The sequence below is a fragment of the Trachurus trachurus genome (genome assembly GCF_905171665.1).
Source record: "Trachurus trachurus genome assembly, chromosome: 12".
NCBI classification, from domain to species: Eukaryota; Metazoa; Chordata; class Actinopteri; order Carangiformes; family Carangidae; genus Trachurus; species Trachurus trachurus.
The window spans coordinates 27,114,231-27,138,369 of NC_139908.1; the positions used below are offsets into that span (position 1 = coordinate 27,114,231).

At 41.2% G+C, this 24,139-nt stretch overlaps 1 protein-coding gene across 1 annotated transcript in view; it reads left to right on the forward strand.

Annotated features, from left to right (window-relative positions):
- dcc (DCC netrin 1 receptor) overlaps nucleotides 1-24,139 on the forward strand; it is a gene marked incomplete at both ends in the record, with an annotated part of 386,320 nt that overhangs the window by 217,063 nt on the left and 145,118 nt on the right. The window contains 4 exons of the mRNA XM_083983745.1: nucleotides 292-446; nucleotides 2,233-2,381; nucleotides 2,498-2,636; nucleotides 9,557-9,606. Coding sequence (XP_083839871.1) covers nucleotides 292-446; nucleotides 2,233-2,381; nucleotides 2,498-2,636; nucleotides 9,557-9,606 — 493 coding nt within the window. The remainder of the gene's footprint in view (nucleotides 1-291; nucleotides 447-2,232; nucleotides 2,382-2,497; nucleotides 2,637-9,556; nucleotides 9,607-24,139) is intronic.

Genomic DNA, 24,139 nt, shown 5'->3' on the forward strand with positions numbered 1-24,139 from the left:
TTTGGTCTGAAATACGGGTCTGTCAGTCACTCTGCTCTGCTGTAAGCCGAGGAGAAAACTTTCCTTGTATCCTACAACCTTTATCCAATGAGGAGAGAGAACGGCATAAAGTATTACATTTTGTAATACCATTCTTGAACGCAACCTGCTGTAAACATTGGTACATTTTGTAATAGGTTGTTTCATAATCCACCAAATTATCACATTTTCTTCATTAAAAAAGTGCAGCATTTGCATTTTGTAATAACCGATGCAACATGTAACATGTTTGTTGGTGTTTTCCCGCGGCAGGGAGCGGTCAGTGAACGTGTCGGAGCCCGAGTCTTTGGAGCTGACGGTTTCCAACCTGAGACCAGAGGAGAGCTACAGCTTCAGAGTCATCGCCTACAATGACGTGGGACCAGGAGAGAGCTCCAACGCCCTGAGGATCACCACCAAGCCTGACCGTGAGACACACACACACACAAATGAAAGGTTTTTCATATTTAGTGCACCTTGTATCTTGTGTACTGGAGGGAGATTGATTTCTTCTGCTTGGATCTATAGAGGCTTAACCCAGAACCAATAACTGCATAAGAAGTTGAGCCTATCATTTTAACAGCACTTTATCATATTTGATCTGTTAACAGTTATGTTATTTTATGGGTGCGTATATGAGTGAATGGAAATAGTTATCTTTTTATGAGAGACAGGAAATTGTGTTGTATGTGATCACCGATGACAATAAAGGCAATCTATTATTCATTGCTGATTCATTTTTAAATATTAATTTTTTTATGTGCCTGTGGTGTGTCCCTGAACTTTGTAGAAGTCCAGCATTAAATCAGTGGAGTACTCTTTAACGAGACAGACTCAGTGTGTAACGCTGGAGCACACTCCAGTCAAAGAGAACATCATTTATGTGGATGGAAATGTCTAGACTGAAAAGGTTCAGCCTCACTTCTCCATCCAGAAATATTCTAACATATTCAAGCCTGTAGCGCCACATTAGGTTATAACACTGCGTTTTTGTCATACATTTTCACATCATGATGTAAAAATGCAGCATTTTGTAAAATCTGCAACTTTTAGTAATAACATTCTTGAACGCAATATGTAATGCACTTTTCCACATTTTGTAATAAGTTGTTAACATAATGCACCAAATTATTACTTTTTCTATATAATAAAAGTGCAACACCTGCATTTTGTAATAACTGATGCATTGTGTAACAACTTATTACAAAATGTGGCAACGCTTATTACATATTGCATTTAAGAATTGTATTGCAAAATGTGACGTTGTTACATCATGAGGTGAAATTTTATTACATAATCACCATACAGATTATTAGGGGTGTGCCAAAAAATCGATTCATATAAGAATCGCAATTCTCATTTGATATGATTCAGAATCGATATAAAATGTCCCAAAATCGATTTTTAAAAAATTAAAAAAAATGAAACAAATCTGCTGGCTGTCGGCCTCCATTTCCTTAGAATTTAAAAGGCAGCGTGTTTAACTGCACTATTTTTAAAAAGAGGCACTTTTAATTTTGTTACTTAAGCAATATGTGATATTGCTTTTATGCAACAGTTCCAACAATTCCATCTAAGCATGGATAAATATTTAAAACTCAATAAATGTGAAAAAGACACTTTAGTCATTCTGTCTTGCAAAGCACATTCTTTGCACACCAACAGACTGAAGCAGAAATCATTATGAATCAAATCGTTTTGAATCGAAAATCGATTTTGAATCCAATCGTAGCCCCAAAACTCAGAATCGAATCGAATCGTGAGATAGTAAAAGATTCTCACCCCTATAGATTATCACATAATGCAACTTTATTACATAATGTGACGGTACAAAGCCGATAAAGTTTACCGTGAATACTGAGAATATACCACACTGCTAATGTAGTAGAATGTACACAACAGTAGCAGTAGTGAGTATTTGCGTGTGTGAGCAGTGTGTTTAGTTTTTTATTTGCACATTATAAAACCTGTATAAACAATGAAAATAGTCAAATTAAACATTGTGCAGGAGAGGTAGAAGCCAAAAAAGGCTTATAAGAATACCTCCCCTATGAAAAAACAACAACAATGGTGGAAATTCACAACATAAAAAACAGAAAAGAAAGAAAAACAAGGAAAAAGAAAGACAAGTTAACATAGAAAAATGAAAAATACTGAATTAATAAAAAAATAAAAAAAATAAAACAGTTTTGTGTGTCCTCTGTGTCTCTACAGTCCAGGTCCCCAGCAGGGTGGAGTCCCTCCAAGCAGGAGCTCTGTCTCCCAGCTCGGTCCAGGTGAGCTGGGAGCCCCCCAGCCTCCCCAACGGCCCCGTGCTGGGCTACAGACTGCTGTGGACTGAAAGCCCATCTGGCAAGGAGCAGGTCAGCAGCACCACAACAGATGTAGCGCTGCTTGTCAGAAACATGGAGTTGTGTAGGAGGTAAAATATTTCTTCAGCTCTAACTCTCTGGACGGCTGCTGTGTTGTGTTGTTTCAGAGTGTGGAGGTGAACGGACTCAACTACAAAATGGAAGGACTCAACAAGTTCACCGAGTACACGGTTCGGGTTCTGGCCATAAACCGCTACGGACCGGGCACGGCGTCTGAGGCCGCCAGCGTCACCACCCAATCAGACGGTGAGTTTAGTTCTGCCTCAGCCTTTCATCACCTGTGGCAGCTTAATTATTTTAATTCATTTAGCATCTTCCTTCATTAATTTGTGTCTGATCAGTTCCCCACACAGCATGACTGGGGCTGTGTTATGTACACAGGCTTAGCAGAGGAGGGTTAAAGGGATAGTTCAGTTTTTTTTAAGTGGGGTTGTATGAGCTACAAATACCCATTAATTACACTAGATTCAACTCAACTCAACTCAACTTTATTTATAAAGCCCTTTAAAACAACCACAGCTGAAACAAAGTGCTGTACATAATGCAACATAAGAAAATAAAACAATTAGCAGAAAAATGAATATAAAATAATAAGTGTTTATTGCTTTTAAAACAATTTATAAGCAATAACAGGGTGTCCGCGGGGTTTTAAAAAGTATTAAAAAGTGATAAATCAAAAAAGCAAAATGTAATGGCCTTAAAAAGTGATAAATTTGGTCCAAAGGTATTAATTTTAAAGAATAGGTATTATTTTTTTTCTTTTGGACAATGACTGGTTTTATTTTGATGAAATAGGCGTAATAAAATAAATAAAGCATTACTTGCTTGCGCCGCTACTTAAAAAAAAAAGGAATGATATTGACGTCATATCAATTCATTGTATTCATTGGCCGCTAGAAATCTAAAATCGTCTTCGCGCGCATAGTTGTCAGGCGGATAGAAGTGCTAGTGAATCTCTTCGGATTTTAGCGTGTGGCAAAACGTTTCGAATATGGGAAAATGCAAGTTTGCAGAAGACTTAAATTGAGATGACAGGCGCCTTGATGTAGCCTATGTGTGTGTCAATGTAGATGCACGTCACGCGCCGCACATCCGATGTGCTCTTTTTTCATGCATTCGCGGCTCACAGCTCCATGAACCTTCTACCGCCAGCCCGGTGTTTAGTCGGACCGGGTCCGGGTCTGCTCCGTTTGAAAGGGCAGGAAGCCCCGAAGCGCTACAGATACAGACACCTGCAGCAGCTGCAGCTTCTACTGAGAGCTGAGGTCAGATGGAACGCACGTGGGAGGTGAGGGTGGGATCAGGGGAGAGAGGCTGGTGATTGAGAAAGGCATGATAAGATATTTTATTTTTGATCAAATGTTCCTGATGACTTATGGATGATGCCCTGTTGTGCAACCGAGTCTCCTGGGTAATGGTAATGATGTAAGTAAGTGTTGGATGATAAAATCTATGTACATGTCATAAAATCTTTCTGATTGATACTTGGTGCAACTCGATGTTGTGGTGGTATTAAAAAAAATCTGAAGGTAGTGAAAAAAGGTATTAAATGGTAGTAAATTGACTCAAAGATTTGTGTATATACCCCGAATAAAACAATTTACAATTTAAATAAAAACCAATAAAAAAAAAATGATGCAGATGCAGTAGAAAGCCCCCCCCCCCCACTGAGAAACACTGGCACATCGCGCTGCACCAAGACACACTGTACACTGTTAATGAGAGACGATTTATCAGCGTATTTTCGCCGCCTACAAGAAATAATCCACCAGTTCAAGAGTACGATCTAAAGTAAAAATCTACAATGCATCAGCTGGTCGGAAAAAAAGTTGGTTTATCAGGAACTAACTAACTCACTCAGTACTCCTCAGTACTCCTACACACAGGGAGGCTCCTAGCGCGCCGTATCACTCCACCTCTCCCACACACCGCTGATCCAAACAGCTGATAGGTGGACAGTGGGGGAGAGCTGAGACCTTCCTACTCCACTCTACTTAATGGGCATTCGTAGCTCATACAACCCCACTTAAAAAAAAACTGAACTATCCCTTTTAGGCAGGATCAGACTACACGATTTCAGGCCGATTTTCACACGATTTTGTCATGGCCGACACGTCCAGCGATTCTGCATGGAGGGCTGAACTTGCAGTCAGATCTAATCCTGAAGGAGGATGATGGATCCAGGCAAAGCTCTGGGAGGAGCTGTGAATATTGAGTTCCCAGTATTTTATCACAAAAGTCATTTTTTATTTTTTGTTCTAAAAAAAAAAAGAAAGAAAAAATCAGTTTAGCAGCTCAGACTCAGTTCTCTAATATATTTTGAAACACCATGTATTTTTTTGAATGGGTTCTTCTGGAGAGCAGCATTTCAGAGCTGACATCCAACCCCACAGAGAGTGTCACTGACAGGCCCAGCTAATAAATCAGCTTCAAGCTGGTCCGGACCAGATCACCGTGATGGTCTCTGTGTGGCTGACTGCTCCTCCACTCCACTCCACTCCACTCCACTCCACTCCGCTCACTCTGCTAATTGATATCTGGAGTTCTACGTGCACTTTCCTCCACACTTTTACTGTTTTTTTTTTCCAGCTAGTATGTTGTCATCAACCTACTTGCAGCTTTAATTTCCTCACACAGCTTGTAGTGGTGTAATTGAAATATCACGCCTCAAAGCAGGCAAATATAGAAAGTTATAGACAGTTTCTTTTAATCATCGCTAAACGAGAATAAGTATAAAGTGAGTGTGACGCTGGAGCAGTCAGTCAGTCCATGAACTCCGAGTGTAGAGCATCTCTGATATATGCAGTTTGACGTGTGTGTGTGTGGGTGTGTGAGAGACAGAGAGAGAGAGAGAGACGGGTCATTACTTTGGATGAAGGAGAAGGAATGAAGGAAAAGCAACAAACTCTCTCCTAGACGTGAGTCTCTCTCTCTCTCTCTCGCCTGCTGTCAATGGATTCATTAGGGGACTCAGGGGTCTTTAATTAAGCAGCGAGATGAGGAGAGACTTGCTTCATTTAAGCCTCTCAGCCTGAAACAGAAATGGAGTCCACACACACACACCCGTCTTCGTTTTCCTACATTTGAGAGGACCCGTCGTCGACATATAACGCAACAGCCCTTTAACCCTCAGCGCCCAAGAGAGACCGGCTCAAAGTTGTGTATTGAAGTCACTTGTGCCATGGGACAGAACAGAGGGAGTCACATCCACTAATGACTGTGAGCAGAAACTCATCTACATGTTGGAAACGCATAGTTACTAATAATAATGTTTAACATGAAGTCACAAAATACTAACAAGTGAGACGGAATCACAGACGGAATATCTTAGATTGGTTTAAACTAAGAAAAGTAGAGAAAGAAGTTTTCTCAACAAAAACTAATGAGTGTGTTACAGTAAAACAGTTGTCAATCAAGCAGACACACTAAAACTTCACATCATTAGCCTCATAAGCCACGTTTCCACTGCAGGAGTTCCTGAACCGTCCTCTCACTCGCCTCTTGTTGTTGTTTTTTTGTTTATTTCGGGCATGTCAGTTAGATCAATCATCATCACAAGGGAAAGGGAAAGCAGGAGAAGCAAAAGCTCATCTAGTCCCGCCCCCATTTTCCCGCTGTATAATAATGCTTGGTTTTAAAAATACAGTTCCAATTAGTAGTTAATTTTTTAATACCACTACTATCAAACGTCTTTTATTCTCTTTTTTCTGGCCTTGAATATGTTTTTTTTAATAACGCCGAGCTTTTAAAATGCTGCTTATTTCAGGGTTTTCTCTCGGCGTCACGTCCCGCTTTGAGTCTGACCAATCAGCACAGAGTAAACCTCAAGTTTAAAAACCCAGGTGTTTTTCGGGGCCAATCTGAGTGCAGGATTGTCTGGGATAAATCTGACAGGGTTTATGTTTCAGGGGAGGAACATCAACTTGTAATTGGATAAGATAATAACGGAACATTATGAGACAGAGTTGTTTTAGAGGCAAATGCAGATACTGCTTGATGAAAAACTGCCCCTGATGGGAATGCGCATCAGCGGTTTTGCATGAATTTACCTCAAAAACAACTCCGTCTCGTAACGTACCGTCATTATTGGAGTTGTTGGATTGTGTATTTTTATGAGTTTGATGAGGGAAACCAAGAAATCCCAATAGTCTCCGTAGCGTAGCTCTGAGCAGCTTGCGGCTCTGCTCCACCGTTCTAAAAATATCTTAGGTAAGGTAACAGACCTACTGCTAAAACTATAGGGATTATGGCAATGGGCCAATTTCCCAAAATGTTGAACTTCCCCTTTAAATACTGTATGGGAGCAAAGACTGAAAGCAGCGGTCACCAGTTAGAAATCACAACATCCCATGTCAGCTACGTTCACACATCGACCTTACATTGTCCTGAACTAGATTTTGACCAGGTCCTCTGGCATTTCCAGAATCTGCAGACACAACTGACATGGAGCGACTGACTTCAGGACGTTGTCAGTCTTCAGACGGCTCTGGCCTCTGGAGACTCAGGGAGTCACTGAGGGATCTCTAACTCTAGCCACTTGTGCAGCATTACAATGACACTACAACACAGTTTGAACTGTAGAAATGGTGCTGATCCCTTCTAAGTCCCACATGAACATCACATGGAGCGAGGCGACCTGTGTTCTGTGTGACAGGATTGTCTGGGATCAGTCTGACAGGGTTTATGTTTCAAAACATCAAAGAAACACTTTTAATTGGATGCAAAGTCAGGAACGCCCGAGTGCACGATGAGTCATCAAATCTTAGAAACAGTTTTACAGGAAGATGAAGATATAGATTTTACTCAGAAATACTCAGATGATAACCTTTCTGTATGATCAATGTAAAAATGTAATATCTACAGATAAATGAACAGTTAACATGCAGATAGAGGATTAAAAGTGAAAATGTATTTTTTTTTTTATCCCATGGGCCCTTTAATAGAGAATGAAGACATCTGTCCAGCTGCAGGCAGGCACACCATGAAATGATCACACACACACACACACACACACACACACACACACACACACACACACACACACACACACACACACACACACACACACACAAAATGATGCAGAGTGGCTGTATTGTGAGTCTTCTGGCTGCGTCTGGATGATAACAATGACTTGTGGGCTAATTGAACCCACAATGCAACGCACACACACACACACCAACACACAATGAACAGCTGAATCAATAGATAAGCTTTGTGACAGTTAATCAGCCGTCTGTGTGGACAGACAGTTCATTCAGACCAAAACACTTTGATTCTCAGTGTGAGCATCTTAGTTCATCTCCCAGGCATCTGTATCTTCATCATCACTCTGTGCAGCCGGCCTTAGTCATCTTCCTCTTAATCATCCCTGTGTTTCCCTTTCATCATTTTTCATATTGTTTGTTTTCATCTTCTCCTTTCTCTGCATTCCCATTATCTGTATTGACTAAATCACCTTTGTTTTGTCTTTTCACTGTTTTGCTTTCTCATTTTTATTCCCATCTCCATCATCTAGCTTCTTTTATTTGTTTAGATTTTCTTATGAGTCCTCTCCATCAACTTCTTCCTCATCCATATTTTCCATCACTTTTTTGTGATGTCAGTGTCAGTGTGTGTGTGTGTGTGTGTGTGTGTGTGTGTGTTATGACACTTGTCACTCGTCTGGTGGCAGTCTGGTTTTGCCGCGGTGACACAGTGGGATCACACACTGAACGCCAGCATCAGTCTGTCAGCTTCCTGTCTGTGCTGATGTCATGGTGATGATTGACTGACAGTCGTCTGACTCCAAACAGGGCCAGTTCAACACCTGACCAAGACACTGACACTGGGAAAAAAAAATACTAACATAATGTCATTTCAAATAGGTCAAACAAAAAACAAACCAAAAATATATACAGTGTATATATATATTTGTTTTATCTTATGCTTAGTTTATTTCTTTATTTTACTGTCTTTGTCCCACCCTTCTTTTTTCTGTTACCATAAACTTTTTCATTTCTTTGATGTTTCTCACTATAAATTGTAGGTCTGACCCGATTATCATATTTTTATAATCGAAGCTTCGCGGACATAAAATCGATTTTAATCGAAGCTTCGACGGCCGGGGGGGTGCGCGATCGTGACGTCTGCCGGGGGGGGGGTAATGAAAGTAATGGCAAACAAACACCGCATGTCTCAAAGTATAAAAAAAAAGTCATTTCAAATAGGAGGATATTCAGGTTTTTTTTTTTTTTTTTTGCCTAAAACAAGGATAAAAGTTCAACGTTCATCAGTGCAAAAGGCAAAAGCTGATATCCTCTGAACTCATGTTCATCATATATAATATTACTATATATGGTCAAATGCTCTGGTCAAACATGTTCCAAACTATTAAATCAGCATTAGAAACATTTAAATGGTTAAAGCAGGAGCGTTGGGATCGATTGATAGAATTACGCTGAATTAGAGCGATTGATTCTGACATTATCAGTTGTTGTGTGTGAGCTAACTGGAGGCAGCAGGACACATATGTTGATTTTTCCTCCATTGCACTGTATAAGCCACTGTGTTTACTTTGGTTCAGTTCCATGTAAATGACACCAGGCTGCTAGAGAGAAGAACCTCCCAAACCTCTGTTCTCATGTGGCTGGCTGCTTATCAGTCATTATTCTGTCTATTATGTGGGAGACATAACTGGCTCTTTCTCCTCAGCGCCTCCCAGTGATGAATGATTAGTTTAAAAGCCATAAACCAGGTCATTGAATTGCGTTCTTCACTGTGGTTGCTGCCGGAGCACAGTGAAGCCATGAGCTGTGATCTGCTCAGAGTGTTTCACACAGGGATGTTTAAGGAAATGACTGTTTCTCCTCCATAAACCTGGCTGACATTTGACAGAAAGATAAATCCCTTTAAAAGCTTTTAAAGTCATTGGGTTTATCTTTGCAACTCCTGGGGGAAGTAGAGAAGCACTGTAGCAGACTATTGGATGGACCATTGATTTTTTTTTTTTTCTCCTAAAACACCAATTAAAGTAAACATGTCGGTGACAAAACTGACTTTGTGATGTATTAGCACAGTTGCTGTAAGATACTGTCTGCCAAGGTCAGCATATAATTATGAACCATCAGTCTCAGAACTGGTGTCTTTGTATGTGGTGTATTTACATTGTGTTGTGTTTGTCTCTGCAGTGCCCAGCGCTCCTCCTCAGAACATCACCTTAGAGGTCGTCCTGTCCAGGGTGAGTTCACATGTTTATATTTTTATTCCCAACCCGCTCTGTGCACATCTCTGCCCTGCAACAGTCTGTTCAACTCAGTCACATTCTACACTTTAAATTCATTTCATGCAATTGCTACATAGAACTGCAAAGTTAAAAGTCAGAAAATGGGCAGCACTCAATGGAAATATTTGCACACTTAGGTGAAGTGGTGTGAGACCATTTTCTTGAACTGTCCACGGGTGATGAGTGTGTCAATCTTGAGAGTGTGTTGCAGATAATGCCATATGTTTGATAAAGCAAGAGTCTCAGAATTCTGAGTAAACACTCGGGTTATGACGCAAAGGACAATAGACCAGAAGTACTATTTTTCTCCGGTCATTCAAAGGAGCGAGCAGGAAGAGCTTTTAACATAAAATAATACCATCAAATGCCGTGTTGCTGTGTTACGGTTGTCAAAATCGGCACATATACCCACTACACCATGAACCAGGCTCCACAACGACTGAAAAAACGTGTATTTACCTTTGAAAACCGCCCACAAACCATCCAGAGAACCATCGGCTTCCTTAATCCCATATTCTTACCTTACTCTTAGTGTCCTTTTGTTTTCTTTTTTCCTGCTCTTCTCCATATTTGCGTCGGTAACCTGATGATTGACGTCTGTCAATCTCTTTTTTCCCCCCTCGTTTCTTTTTTCCTCAGATTTATAAGCCTCCAACACAGGCGATCTGTGTGTAACAGAGTAACAGGGAACACATAAAATGTGATATTACTTGCAGTTTATTTACAGATGATTGACAGAGGAGGACCCAGATCCAATCCAATAGGTACCGGTTACGATCGCCGAGTCAAATTAAGCCCAGCCCCCAGCGACTGCTCAGCCTGGTCAGCCCACAGGATCCACACCTGTGTGTTACGATGTCACTATTATCTGTCAGGTACACAATGTCGTACCTGACCGCAGATAATAGTGATGTCATCTTCCCACTCACAAATAGAATACGGATCTGAAAGCTGGTTGCCATTTGATAAATAAAGTTTATTGAGAGAGCATTCTGGATCTTTGACGGATAAAGTCCTAGCCTATCTTGACAAGCTGTTGTTCTCTGCCATACTTCCCTTACCAGAATGCGTGCGCAGCTCGCCGATCGGCATAGATATTATAGAGTGGTGAACGTCCAATGAAGTTTGTGGATGTAAAGGTACAGGTGTGTAGCGCCACATTATGTAATAACGCTGCATTTTGTCATAATCTGACACATTTTGTCATAAAATTCTTGAACGCAATATGTGATAAACTTTGATGCACTTTGTTTATTACAAAATGTGGCATTATTACATAAGGAGGTGAAAATGTATTACATTATTACATAATGCGGCGTTATCACATAATGGAGCTACGAGGTGTTTATGGTCTGTCTGTGTAGTGTCAGGGTTTGACAGTAGAAGCTGCAGCACTTCAGTAATATAGAACTGATACTGAACTATTTGTATAATGACAGTGAAATTTGTTGAGTGTTCGCTGCAGTTTGGTGATGAGAATGATGTTCATGTAAATGATTCATCAAGCCATATACTATACTGTATGTATATATATAGTTATGTTCCCATTAGTGTGTATGGGTGGAGAGTGGAGACTGTTAAAATCAGCATCTCTTGCTCTAGAGAGAAACATGACCTTGTTGCTTGTATTAAACAGCAGCTTTACACTGATAACTGCATTCTGAATATCATTAAAAGAGCACAGCAGATCCTCAGCAGCAGGATGTACACAATCAGCTCAACACTAAGACCAGCTACAAAAAACACACTATTATTGATTCATAATCACAGATTGAAAAAAAAAAACCCTGATCCCAGGACTGCTCCTTTTTGTTACTGGTACAAAAAAATAGTTTGGATGTTTTTCAAATTCACCACACTGAGATCTCTAAAAGCATGGTAACTGGTAGGTGTGTCGTTTATTTATTATTTCTTTTTAACTACATTTTATTCTGGTGATTAGCTGGGATGCTTTTACTGCTTTAACTGATTTGATTGGCTCTCTCGAGTCAGAAGTTTCATCTCTATGAGACACTGTGTTTTTCCTTCTAGAGTGCAACAGCTAACCATGTTCTTGACTGTTTGTTTTCAATGCAATGCAGAATGTGTGGGGCTGTGCAATACAACACAACTCCATTCCACTGCTGCTGGGACACTCTTACCTTTACTGTGTAGACATGTTGGCTCTATCTTCTCATTGTCTATTTATTGTCACCCCACTGTCCATTCACATGACACTGTAAGACTGTAAGTCTGTATCTACAATAGTACTTTCTGGCCCAAGATGAATTTCCCTCAAACAAACTTTACTTGATTTGATGTGGAAATGGTCATTTGGTCATTTTGAAGCCACTTCCAGGCAACAGGATCAAACCCAACCATCCCAACGTGTCTTTGTAAGCCGCCATTGGTCAGCTCTACTGAAGGCTTCCAACCAGTCAAAGTTAATCAAATCGTATTGTGTTTCATTGTGAAGTCACTTACATAAACCATCTCATATTAATGGCTGCTTCCAGCTTCCTCCCCTGTGGAAGTGACTGATGACTGACGACTGTTTACTCTGACACACATTTAAACTGCCATCAGTCACCAGCTCCTCGCCTCTCCAGCGATCTGGCCTCATTTCACTGATTGATTCAATCCAGGAATGTTCACAAGCATAGTGCATACTGTATGCACTGTGTGTTTATATATTCCTCTTTATATATTAACAGAGTTCCATGTTTTTGATCATATAAACGGTAACGGCCACTTCCTGCTGAGCAGCTTGCTCGGGGGCCAGAGGAGGTCACTTTCAGCAGCCAATAAAAACACAGCAGACGGCATGAGAACACAAATATGTATAAGATATCAATATTTTTCAAATGGACATGGCCCCAAAACAGTCAAACAACAAGGCCCCCCTGCAGGCTGGTGATAAGGTGCTGCCAAAAACCAGCCAGTGACAGAGTCAGGGTCTCCACTGTTCACCTGATTCACATCACATCAGCTCCTCTCATCCTCTTTCACATTGATTTCTCAGATGACACATGGTTTTTTATAGATGTGTGATAAACAACAGTCCACATATGCTTTCATTTATGCCTGCATTTTATATTTTAATTAGTTGCACAATCAGGGTTTCATTCTAAAAAATATGTTCCCATGGTTCTTGGCTGTTGATTCTACTGGTGCCTCTACATTTTTAATTTATGCCAGTGGTTCAATTCAGATAGTGAAACTCATATATTATATAGATGCATTACACACAGACTGAAATATTTCATGTCTTTATTTCTTTTAATTGTAATGATTATGGCTTACATTAACTCTTTTTTTCGTGTCTTGCCTCACTCCCGAGTCCATGACCAGCAGATAGACACCATCCTTTTGACTGTGCGTGCAGTAGCAAGGGAGATAGAGCCGTATCGCCCGTAGGCCTAATTAGCTTAGCTCAAACACTGGAAGTGTATGGGTAGTGTTAGCCTGCCTCCTACCCGAGCCAAAATCAGCAGTCAGAAGCTGATTTCATTTTAGCTCTTAACTCTGTAAATATAGGCTATCACTTTATCAACATTTCAAACATCTTTAGGTGAGAAAGTAGCCGTTTAGATCAGCAGTGTGTCGTTCATTTGTCTAAATACCAGCTGTTTACAATTTTGTTCGCACTAATTTGCCGCTACTCAAGCTAGCCGTTGTGACCAACGCACTTCCGGTTACTTTCACAAAATAAAACACCCTTTACATACAGAAAACCATGAGGATAGAAGTTGTGCTTTTACTTTGAAATAGGAAGCTAACCTACCCTCGATGTAGCTAGCTTGAACCAAAATAAACCGTCTTTGCTTGAACCCTCCGTTTTGACCGATCTCGTCCTGTTACTGGCATTTGACCGCTCAAGATGCCTTACCGGAGAGTTTTGTCAGCTCTGAGATGAAGATCGGTCCGTTTAGAGTTGCTGAAGAGTTTCTCTGATGACTTTAGGTGGAGGCAGGCTAACACTACCTATGCACTTCCAGCATTTGAGCTAAGCTAATTACGGATGTACGGGCTCTATCTCCCTTGACCGCACGCACAGTTGAAAGGATGGTGTCTATATGCTTGTCATGGACTCAAAAATGTTGGTGTATCCCTTTAAATAGTATCTTAGTCTGTTCAGGGAGAAGACTGTGACCTCCATCATGTTCACTTTATTCAGATGTGTCTGCAGTAATGTCATAACAGGAACTTGAATGTGTAAAGCCACATCCTCTTGTTCCTAACAAACGCTGCTTTAACGACTGACTTTGACCATGATGCACCTTGTTTTGATTGGACATGACATGCTGACAGTTTCACTGACCTGTTTTGCACCATCTCCGTTCTGCGCCTGTTAAAGACGCCCGATGGTTAGAAATGAACGTGTAGAGAAGAGATGGAAGAAAAGAGTTTAGATCAAATAAGCGCCGTTACACGAGAAAAGCGACCTCGTTCATCAGATGCCGTTGTCATGAGGATTTTTCAACCTGCTCAGACAGCGGCGGATGGAAACGATCAATGTTTCCACAGATGTTGTGAGCAGCCCATAATTTATGTCCATAAAAAGGAGGGTCAGGCTGTCTGTGGAGAGCTGACCTCATTTAGTCGCTGTCTGTTAATTCTCCGCATGTGATTGATATTTGGCTGCTGATCGGCTCTCAGGTCGGCGCTGATTAATCTTTGCTGTCAGAGCTGCATGATAGTTCAGAGCTCATGAAACCATTTTCAGACGGTTCCATTTCTAAGTTGTTTTGTAAAGCCATTTGTATGAAAAATGTTTGTTAAAAAAAGAAGTTGTGACTTACATACAGTATTTAAAGGGATAGTTCAATTTTTTTGAAAATTGGCCCATTGCCATAACCCCTATAGTATTAGGAGTAGGTTCATTACCTTTAATTGTCGGTGCAAGCTGTTTTTAGAACGGCGGAGCAGAGCCGTGAGCTAATCAGAGCTACGCTACGGAGGCTAATGGGATTTCTTGGTTTCCCTCATCAAACTCATCAAATACACAATCCAACGCGGCGGCGTTTAGCTCACTTGGTAGAGCTGCCGCCCCATGTTGAGGCTATAGTCCTCACTGCAGGTGGCCCCGGTTCGAATCCTGCATCAGGCAGCCCTATCCTGCATGTCATTCCCCCTCTCTCTGCCTCCCCATCATTTCCTGTCTCTCTCATCAATTAAAGGCATTAACCCCCCCCCCCCCCAAAAAAAAAAAAAAAACACAATCCAACAACTCCAAAACTCTCTGGTGGACAAGTTGTGACCTGCACACTCACCACGCTATGAGATAATAACAGAACGTTACAAGAAAGAGTTGTTTTAGAGTCTGCTTGATGAAAAACTGCTCCTGACAGCGGTTTTGCATGAATTTACCTCTAAAACAACTCTATTCCGTTATTATCTCATAGCGTGGTGAATGTGCAGGTCACAACTTGTCCACCATGCAGAGCATTTTGTAGTTGTTGGATTGTGTATTTGATGAGTTTGATGAGGGAAACCAAGAAATCCCATTAGCCTCCGTAGCGTAGCTCTGAGCAGCTCGCGGCTCTGCTCCGCCGTTCTAAAAATAACTTGCGCCGAGCTGAGGTCTTCACACCCTAAAACCACCACTCAGTGTGTTTTGCTTAATAGCGAGAATTTAAATGAATTGATAAATGTTTTTGTGTTGTGCCATAGAGATTTATTAGAGATGCTGCTCTCAGACACACAAACAGACGGGTAGATATTCATATGTATGTTTCCTGCTGCGGTCCTGATTCTGCTCCTGATAACAAATATTGATGTCTGCTGTTGATGTTAATATTCCCCATTTATTCCCATCTGCTCACAGTGTTCAGATTAACTGCAGTGTCCAATGATATAATTGCCATCACCATCGTGGAACTACAGGCTATGTTCATGATGTGACAAATCTATTCTTCAGTTAATGTACTCACACAAAGGGTAGTGCCTGTGAGGTCGGCTAGAAAGTAATGTTATCAAGCAGCTGGTGGCTGCTTCAAACCAATTACTCCTTAGAAATAAATCCATTTAAATGTAGCTAGAAACGGTCCTCGGTTTCCGTTGGCCCAGGTCTGATGGAGCAGCCGGTTCAGTGGCTACTGGGTTTGGATCGGCGTCTCGTGTTTGGAAGATCTTGCCAGCATGGACTTGTGTTCTGCTGGGTTCTGGTTCTGCACTGGAACAAGCTACCCATTTGCCACAATGCACCAATCACAGCTCAGCCAGAGCTCAGACCATCTCCATTCTCTTCATGTCTGATGCATTAGCTGCCAAGTGCCTATAACTACAGCAGTGCCAGATATTTTATTATTATACAGCTTTTTCTAATTAGCTCAACCAGCATACTGTCTTCTGCTTTAGCAGCTCTCAGCTTTGACCTTGAAGATGGTAACCTTTTTTTTTTTTTAACAGATTTTAGAAAACTATTTTCTTTTTTCTTTTTTTATTCTGCACCTTGGACATATAATAATATGTAAAACTATTTAAGATGAATCAAATTTACTAAATGATAAACACTGCATTATCGTGTCATATTATGCGGTACAATGTTTTGTAACAGTGTTTTAAAGGTCCAGTGTGTAATAATTCATCTGAATATACTACCCTTGAATATGTTTGTATAAGTGTATAATCCCTGTAAAATGAAATTAGTTTGGTTTTCGTAGCCTTATAATTATTCTTTTATATAAACATATAGCAAGGGTCTTGTTTTGTCGCCATCTTGCGCCGCCATGTTTGTTCGGCAGCCCGAACAGAAAATCCAGCCAGACAGAGAGCACGTTTCGAAAGTTTCGCGCCCATAAATAAACCAACCAATAACCCCCCGCCCCATTTACACACTGGACCTTTAAGTTCTATTGACACACAACCAATAAAAGAAAAAGCTGTCCCGTAGAAGTAACTCCATCCTGCTGATACAAGATCTCCGTGTCAGCGCGTCCTCACCATCACTGAGGACAGCTGTAGCTTTTCAAAGGCCAAATTAGAGACATTATTTCTTTTTAAGTCAGTCGCTCTAGGCAACATTTAATTTTAGCCTCCCAAATCCAGTGGAATGGATTATTGTGAATATAAACAGCAGTGTTGTGCATCCAGGGCAAGCAAGGCAGGCAGTGCCCATTAAAGGATGTGATGCTGCCTGTTTGTTTTCATCTTTTATTGCCCTGGCGTGTCACCAGTAGGCTACTCAGCCTGAAGCTAGCTTGTCTAGCATCTATTCATCTATGTCATTCTCATGGATGTGTGTGTGTGTCCCCTTGACAAAGGCTGGAGCCTGTCAAACAGAAAGCAGAGCGGCATTTTTTGGATGTTTGTGCATTGAGGTAAATTCCGGCACATTACACACATCCACGCATGGATGTGAAATTAGTAAATCAGTTCCAGAGTATGTGCTCCTCCTCAGCTTGAAGCAGCAGCAGCAGCAGCAGCAGCAGCAGCAGCAGCAGCAGCACTACAGGGACAAGAGGAAACTGTTGAGGAGTTATTGACACAGTCATTGTCAGTCAGTGATTAAAGGGGAACTATGCATATACAGTATGTAACGTATCGAAGGGCTGCTGCATAGTGACACCCCCAGGGACTTCCTCTGAAGTTGTGATGTTACAGAAGAGACTTTTGAAAAAAACTCTCCAAACTCAAGTGTTTGCTGGGTTACTTCAACACATGCCTACCTCATGATATGGCATCCAACAGTATCCAACATTTTAAACATGTTTATAAGTAATGTAGCATGAAAAATGTAGCATAGTTAAGGTTAAAATCATGCATGGCATGTCTTTAAAGGGGACATATTATGGAAATATCACTTTTTGAAGGCTCTTTAACATATATTTAGGTGTTTGTCTTGCCTTCCAGCCCCCAAAATGGGAGAATAGACCAAAAAAATCAGTAATTTTCAGACTCCCTAGGTTGAAATCCATGTGGTTTTACGAGCTGTTCCCTCAGTTGTCTTCCAATAATGTAATTATAATATGTTTTATTCAATTATCAGCACTAGGGGTGTGTATTCGCAAGAATCTGGTAATACAATACGTATCACGATGCAGGAGCAACAATACAATGTAATTAATGACTTTATTTACATACAAGAAACAAGAAAATCTGGAATTTTCAGGCTCCCCAGGTTGAAATCCATGTGGTTTTATGAGCTGTTCCCTCGGTTGTCTTCCAATGATGTCATTAGTTTGCGAATTTGCATAACCCCACCCCTACCTGTACCAGTAGAAGGGGCGGGGCAAGCAGTGGTTCATTTGCATTTAAAGGGACAGACACTGAAACCAGCCGTTGTGAACAGGGCTGTTTAGAGAGGATGAAAAGAGCTGTGATGTTTGATCCTTGGGGGATTTTGACCAAAGCATGTCTTTAAGACCTAACTATTTTAGAAAAGGGGCGTGATATGTCTGAATTTTTGAGATATTTCTCTGTGATATTGCTGCCTCTGATGTGTTTGGTGGTCAGTTCAAAGATCTCATCCTAGAACATCTTGAGACGAGAGCGAGAGCAGGAAGGTGGAGGCGTCCAGACAAGAGAGCAGCAAGGTGCAGGAGAAAACTGTCAGCACAGGACAGGACAGACGGATCAGGTCCTGGATCAGGTCCTGGGTCTGGTCTGTCTGATTCTGGTCCGTCTGTCTGAAGTAAACAGCTGAGTGACAGCTCAGAGCCCACAGGTGGACGCCGCTGGCTGAAGGCTTCACAGCAATATCCTTGACCAGAAAGTGTCTGTGATAGAGAAACTATTCAGAGGGGTGATGATGATGATGATGATGATGATGATGATGATGATGATGATGATGATGATGATGATGATGACATTGAAAATAGCTCAGAGCAAGTACAGAAGTGTTTTAGCAGCAGCAGCAGCATCAGTGGCTGTTAGACTTCTCGGTTTGGCCTGATGATCTCCTGCAGCGTCATGCCCACCGGTTAACTGCCACACACACAGCCATGTACTGTGTGTGTGTTTTTGTTTGTGTGTGTGTGTGTGTGTGTGATTGAGTCCAGCCTCAGTCAGTTTCTCTGCAGCTCGTTGCTGAAGGAGAAAATGTGAATCTTTCTGCTCTTGTCAAGTTTCTGCTGTCAAACCAACTTTTCAAACAAATCTGACATTTCCCCAACTTTCCTCCACTCAGTGTGTGTGTGTGTGTGTGTGTTTGGATGCTTGGTTGAACACACAGGCAGAGTTTACTGTATATGCCAATTCTGTGGGGGTTTTTACCCAGAATTCCCCAGAGTCCAGTAAGAGTCACTGTCTCTTTGGCTATCTGAGTCAGACTCAGAGTCAGGAGTCGGACGGAAGAAAACACACCGGCTCAGTGCAGACAGTTAGCTGGAGCTGCTCTCAGAACAGCTCGTGGAAGAGTTTCCGTCGGGAGCGATTAAAGCTCCCAACGAGTCTCTGCAGGAACGGTGGGAACACGGAGACTCCTTTAAACTTTAATTAAAAGACGCAGCAGTGAAGAGATCAGCGGGGCTCAGTCAGGAGTGTTAATTTGACTTCTGAGGACTTGAAATGAGAATTCACTCAGTCCATTATGAAAACTCAGTCAATGTCTCACTGTGTCAACCACAAGGCTTCTTCTTCAATTGTTCACACACGTAGACACGTATTCACTTATGCAATGCATTCAATATTTTTTATTCAATTATCAGCACTAGGGGTGTGTATTCGCAAGAATCTGGTGATACAATACGTATCACGATGCAGGAGCAACAATACAATGTATAAAGAATGTTTGAATAGCTTGAGATCTTGCGATGGTTTACTCAGTGGTCTATTGCTAGAAAGAAGTTACGTTCCACAGGCAGTGTCTGTAGTTAGCCCAGCTATGCTGTTCAACAAAAATCCACTCCAGAAACATTCTTGTGGTAAAGAAAAAATCTCAGTTTTTATTACTCAGATCCACAGTTCTTATTCCACAGAATTACAAAGGAATGTGGCTGGCTAACACACTAAGAAAACCGTTTGCTAATAGCTCTCAAGCACTGACTGCCTGGTCTCAAGATCAACAGAATATCTCGCAAATATGCGGTCTTAAAGGGGAAGTACACTTTTTTATCAACATGTACCAAATCACATAAAAACATGAATTCTAGTATGCTTTTAACATTTTTAACCATTATTTGAACTTATAAATGAAATTCATGAAATCATTAAACCCTGTATATTTATACATTGTCGAATTATGCATATTTTTAACACATTTCAATCATGTGAACTGTATTTATCACTATGAACTGTTCTTCTGCCTCTACACAATGTAATTCATAACTTTATTTACATGTCTTTAAGACACCTGGGAACTATTTTAATATGTGGAAAAGGGGCATAGCACGTCTCCTTTAAAGTGATTTTGAAGGGCTCTGAAATACCGTGTGGAGGTCCACCGTGATGTCCAGTCAAACCTAGTGGAGTAAGAAGGACATGAGTGTTTCTGGTCTGCTCTCCTCTCTAGTTTCATGAGGAGTGAGGGGGGAAATGGAGACATCACAAGCTCCTCTGTGTTGACAGCCTCAGTGTTGACTCAGTAAATGTTGAGACTGACAAAAGTCCAGATAAGATTTGAATTGTACACACAAGCAGCAGAACCAGTGTCCTCCTTTTGTTCAGTATAGACGCCACTGACGATGTGGAATCCAGCAGAGATGGATGACCCTTATAATAATCACTGTAGAGAAGAACAGAAAATGAAACATGAAAAAGAAATGTGCTCACTTTTAATGGAAATAAATATCATAATGCAGCATGACCTTTACATTTATTACCAAAGATTGTCTCCTCTATGGACACTTTGTTATTAATGCTTCAGAGTCTTGAGTTTGAAACAAGAAGGCACGTCCACGCGTTCATACACACACCCATTGTGACCCAGAGGAGAAACAACACTGGATAGATGGTGAGATAAAGTTGTCAAAGATAGTTAGTGAGAGAAGAGGCTCCACTCTGTAACACCACTATCAACTCCACCAGCAGCAGCAGCAGCAGCATACTGTTCTGTTACTGACAGACTCCTCCATCACATTACTGTCATCTCCCAACTCAACATTCTTCTGTATCATATCAGTTATTTAAACTCAGTAAAAAAAAATTAAAAAGTCAATGTTTTGATTCCCAGCTCTTATAGTCCACATTTCTTCCTTCCTCAGGCAAGATACTGAATCCCAAAATGCCTTGATTTTAGGGTCGATGCTGACACGAAAAAAATAAATCGATACTTGCTTTTTTCTGGTGCCGTCAGAACCTAATATACAACTTTTCTCTCTGCGAGCCGTGTCGATTCTTGCTGGTCAGGTTTTACAGTTATTACAGGCAGTACTGTATGCCCGTTTATCACCAATAAACTCAGTAGATGAGGTGGGTACTGATACAGTCTATGGTGCTGAGGCTGTAAGACGGGTCAGGTGGGGTGGGGGGTCCGCGGTGTGGAGCGGTGCGGGTCTCTGACTGCAGCGGGGACTATAATGGATCTGCTCTGAGACATTGTGAGACTGACCACTGGTCAGCGCTGTGGGACCGGGGTTCCCGACAGCACCCGCTGATGGTTGAAACAGCTGTGATACGTGCTTTCACCTCGGAGTCAACAAACCAGAAACGTCAGTTACAACATCGGAAAAAGTCGCTTTTGACAAAAAAAAATAGAGAGAGAGACCGACAGTGAGTGAGTGTCACGACTTCTTGTATCTGGCCCTTCAAATTAAAAGTCCTATAGCCTTTCATATACTGTACAGTTCAGTCATATTGATTTTGACTTAATTTTGAAAAGACAGGGCTCCAAATGTTGTTTGCTTGGTCGACTATTTGGGGGCAGCCCTATTAAATTCTGTGCAAAAATATGTGGAAGCACAGTGATGTTAAATACTTGACAGTTTGAAACAGTTTTCAATAAAGTAGTGAATTTAAAAGTACATGGGTTCTGTTTTTTTTTTTTTTTTAAATTGTGGTATCGAATTAGTATCGAGAATCGTGGAAATTCACAGGTATTGATATCGACTACTGAAATTCTGGTATCGTGACAACCCTACTTGATTTACCAAAGCAGTGTGAGTGTGTGAGGTAGAAAACACTGTATGAATGTGTGTGAATGGCTGAATATAGTCTCCATGGTAAAGTGCGAAGGACCCTATGTTAAGTATCAGGATAAAGAAGAAACTTACATTAGAACAATTTCAGTCCTGGTCATTTCTGTAGTCTACTAACAGGACAGAACATCTGCTGGGGAGTTTACGACTCAAATAGAAGTTCAGGTTCAGTGGGAGACACATTTTCACTGTCACTGGTCCAGTAAGAGCCACTGGGTAGAACTTTTACTGTGACAAAACGATCTAAGACATAAGACAGATTGAACACTGCCACACGTACACAAACACAGATAAACACACACATAGATACCCAGTGTACATAAAATATTTTCAACAGAGATCCAGAAAGATAACACATTACCCATCACTCACTCACTGTATTCCATATTCCATCCATAATTATCAGTTCATTCATTCATCTATTCATTTCTGCTATTTCTCAGTGATTCAGTAACTAACAGTTATTCAGTTGAGTCTTGCTGATTGGACAGGGGAGTTCCTCTGGGGAAGAGAATTCTAATACCGACATGTGTATGCAATTGTTTTAATCTTACAGATAACAAATCGACTGCTTTATGTTTGATACACTGACCCGACTTAAAATGACAGAGGACAAGCCCCCGTCAGTGCTGCGCTCTTTATTCATGATTAGATCACAGACTGGGGCTTAACAAACTGTAGAAAATCCTCCACACACAACCAGCCGCTCAGACCTGCGTGTGTGTGTGTGTGTTTTTTCATATATTGTTGTAAGACCCAACAGCTGTTTATTTTATTCCTGAACACATGTGTTCTCTCTCCCTCTTTCTCCCTCTCCCACACACACACACACACACACACACACACACACACACGCTGCATAGTGGAGCATGGTGTTGCATGTTGTATTGCAAAGCAAACAGACACAGTGCATGTGATTGCTCTTTTTACCCAGCGGACATTAACAACATGCACACACACACACACAGAGAGAGAGAGCGAGTGAGAGAGAGAGAGGATGGGTATGTAAGAGGGAGGGAGGGAGGGAGGGAGGGAGGGAGGGAGGGAGGGAGGGAGACAGATGAGTAAACTCTCCCTGAATTCAATCTGTGATTGTTTGTTCATGTCCTCTGGGTGAGAGCTGCAATCACTGTGTGTGTGTGTGTGTGTGTGTGTGTGTGTGTGTGTGTGTGTGTGTGTGGAGGTCACAGGGTGGATGAGGTGTTCTGTATGCAGCTCTCACACTGCAGCTCCACATAAAGAAACAGAGGAGAAAGCCACTGAATTAATTCCAGCTCGAGTTAAAAGTTTTGTTTTTTTCTCCCCCTCAAAACTTTAATCAATCTGTGAAAGTGTTGAGCACACACAGTCAGAGTACAGTTGGACATACAATAATACTGACAGTACTGCTAAATGAAAAGCCCCGGTGCTGTGATGTCATCTGCCCTGCATCGACAACACAGTGGACCTCAAGGACTATTCTTCTTTTCCTTTTATTTCCTTCATTCCTTCCCTTTAAACAAAGACGTGTTAGAAACAAGACGCCCCACTACGAGTCTGTGTCACGTGGGTTTCTCTGATGCCCCGCCCCTTTAGGAGACCAGCAGCAGCAGCAGGTCTAGAGTCTGTTGACTTCAATGGGAGAAGTGAATGTGAGCACAGATTATGGTCTATTCTTTCACCTCATATAATTGTCACTGAAGTAAATATTGGACTCATTTTTCACAAGCCACATCTCTTCTGAACATCCTGACACTAAAATGGCAAATGTCCCGCAGACAAATCAGGAGAAAATGAACTTTGTTCCAGACCTGTCTCTGACTGTTAGCTGTGTACATATCTAATGTTGTCATAAGAAATTCTTAGATGACTTTATTGTCAATGTACAATGTACAATGGGTCTATTTGTTTTTTATTAATGTTTTTATTCAGTTGACAGGCACAAGTACATACAATGGGAAACTATTTTTTTTTAACCTGGTCCTACATGTCAGCAGTAAATACAACTACTGAGCAGAATAGAGCAGCGAGAGGGACAGAGTCCTCAAAACTATGTTCTAAAATAGCTAATTTCCATAAATTAATATCCTAGATTGTGGGAAATGATTTAGAAAATTCTGAAGGGATCTCAGTATTTTCCATAAATTAACTCGTTTGGGTCTGCCACAGGTTCTCAGGAAAAAAAAAAGAAAAGGCTACTATACTATTGTTGCATTTCACCATCTCTCATTTCTGTCAGTGACATGTTGCGTCACTCCACTGCCAATAAACACAACACCCCCCCGACAGTCTCGTAAAATCCTGTGTGAAACTCCGGATCATATTTGTCATTTGGACCCCCCCAATGTCTATACAGTGATTACGCCCTTGTTTCAAACATTTTTAGGTGAGAAAGTAGCCGTTTAGATCAGCAGTGTGTCGTTAGTTTGTCTAAATACCAGGGGTCTCATTTA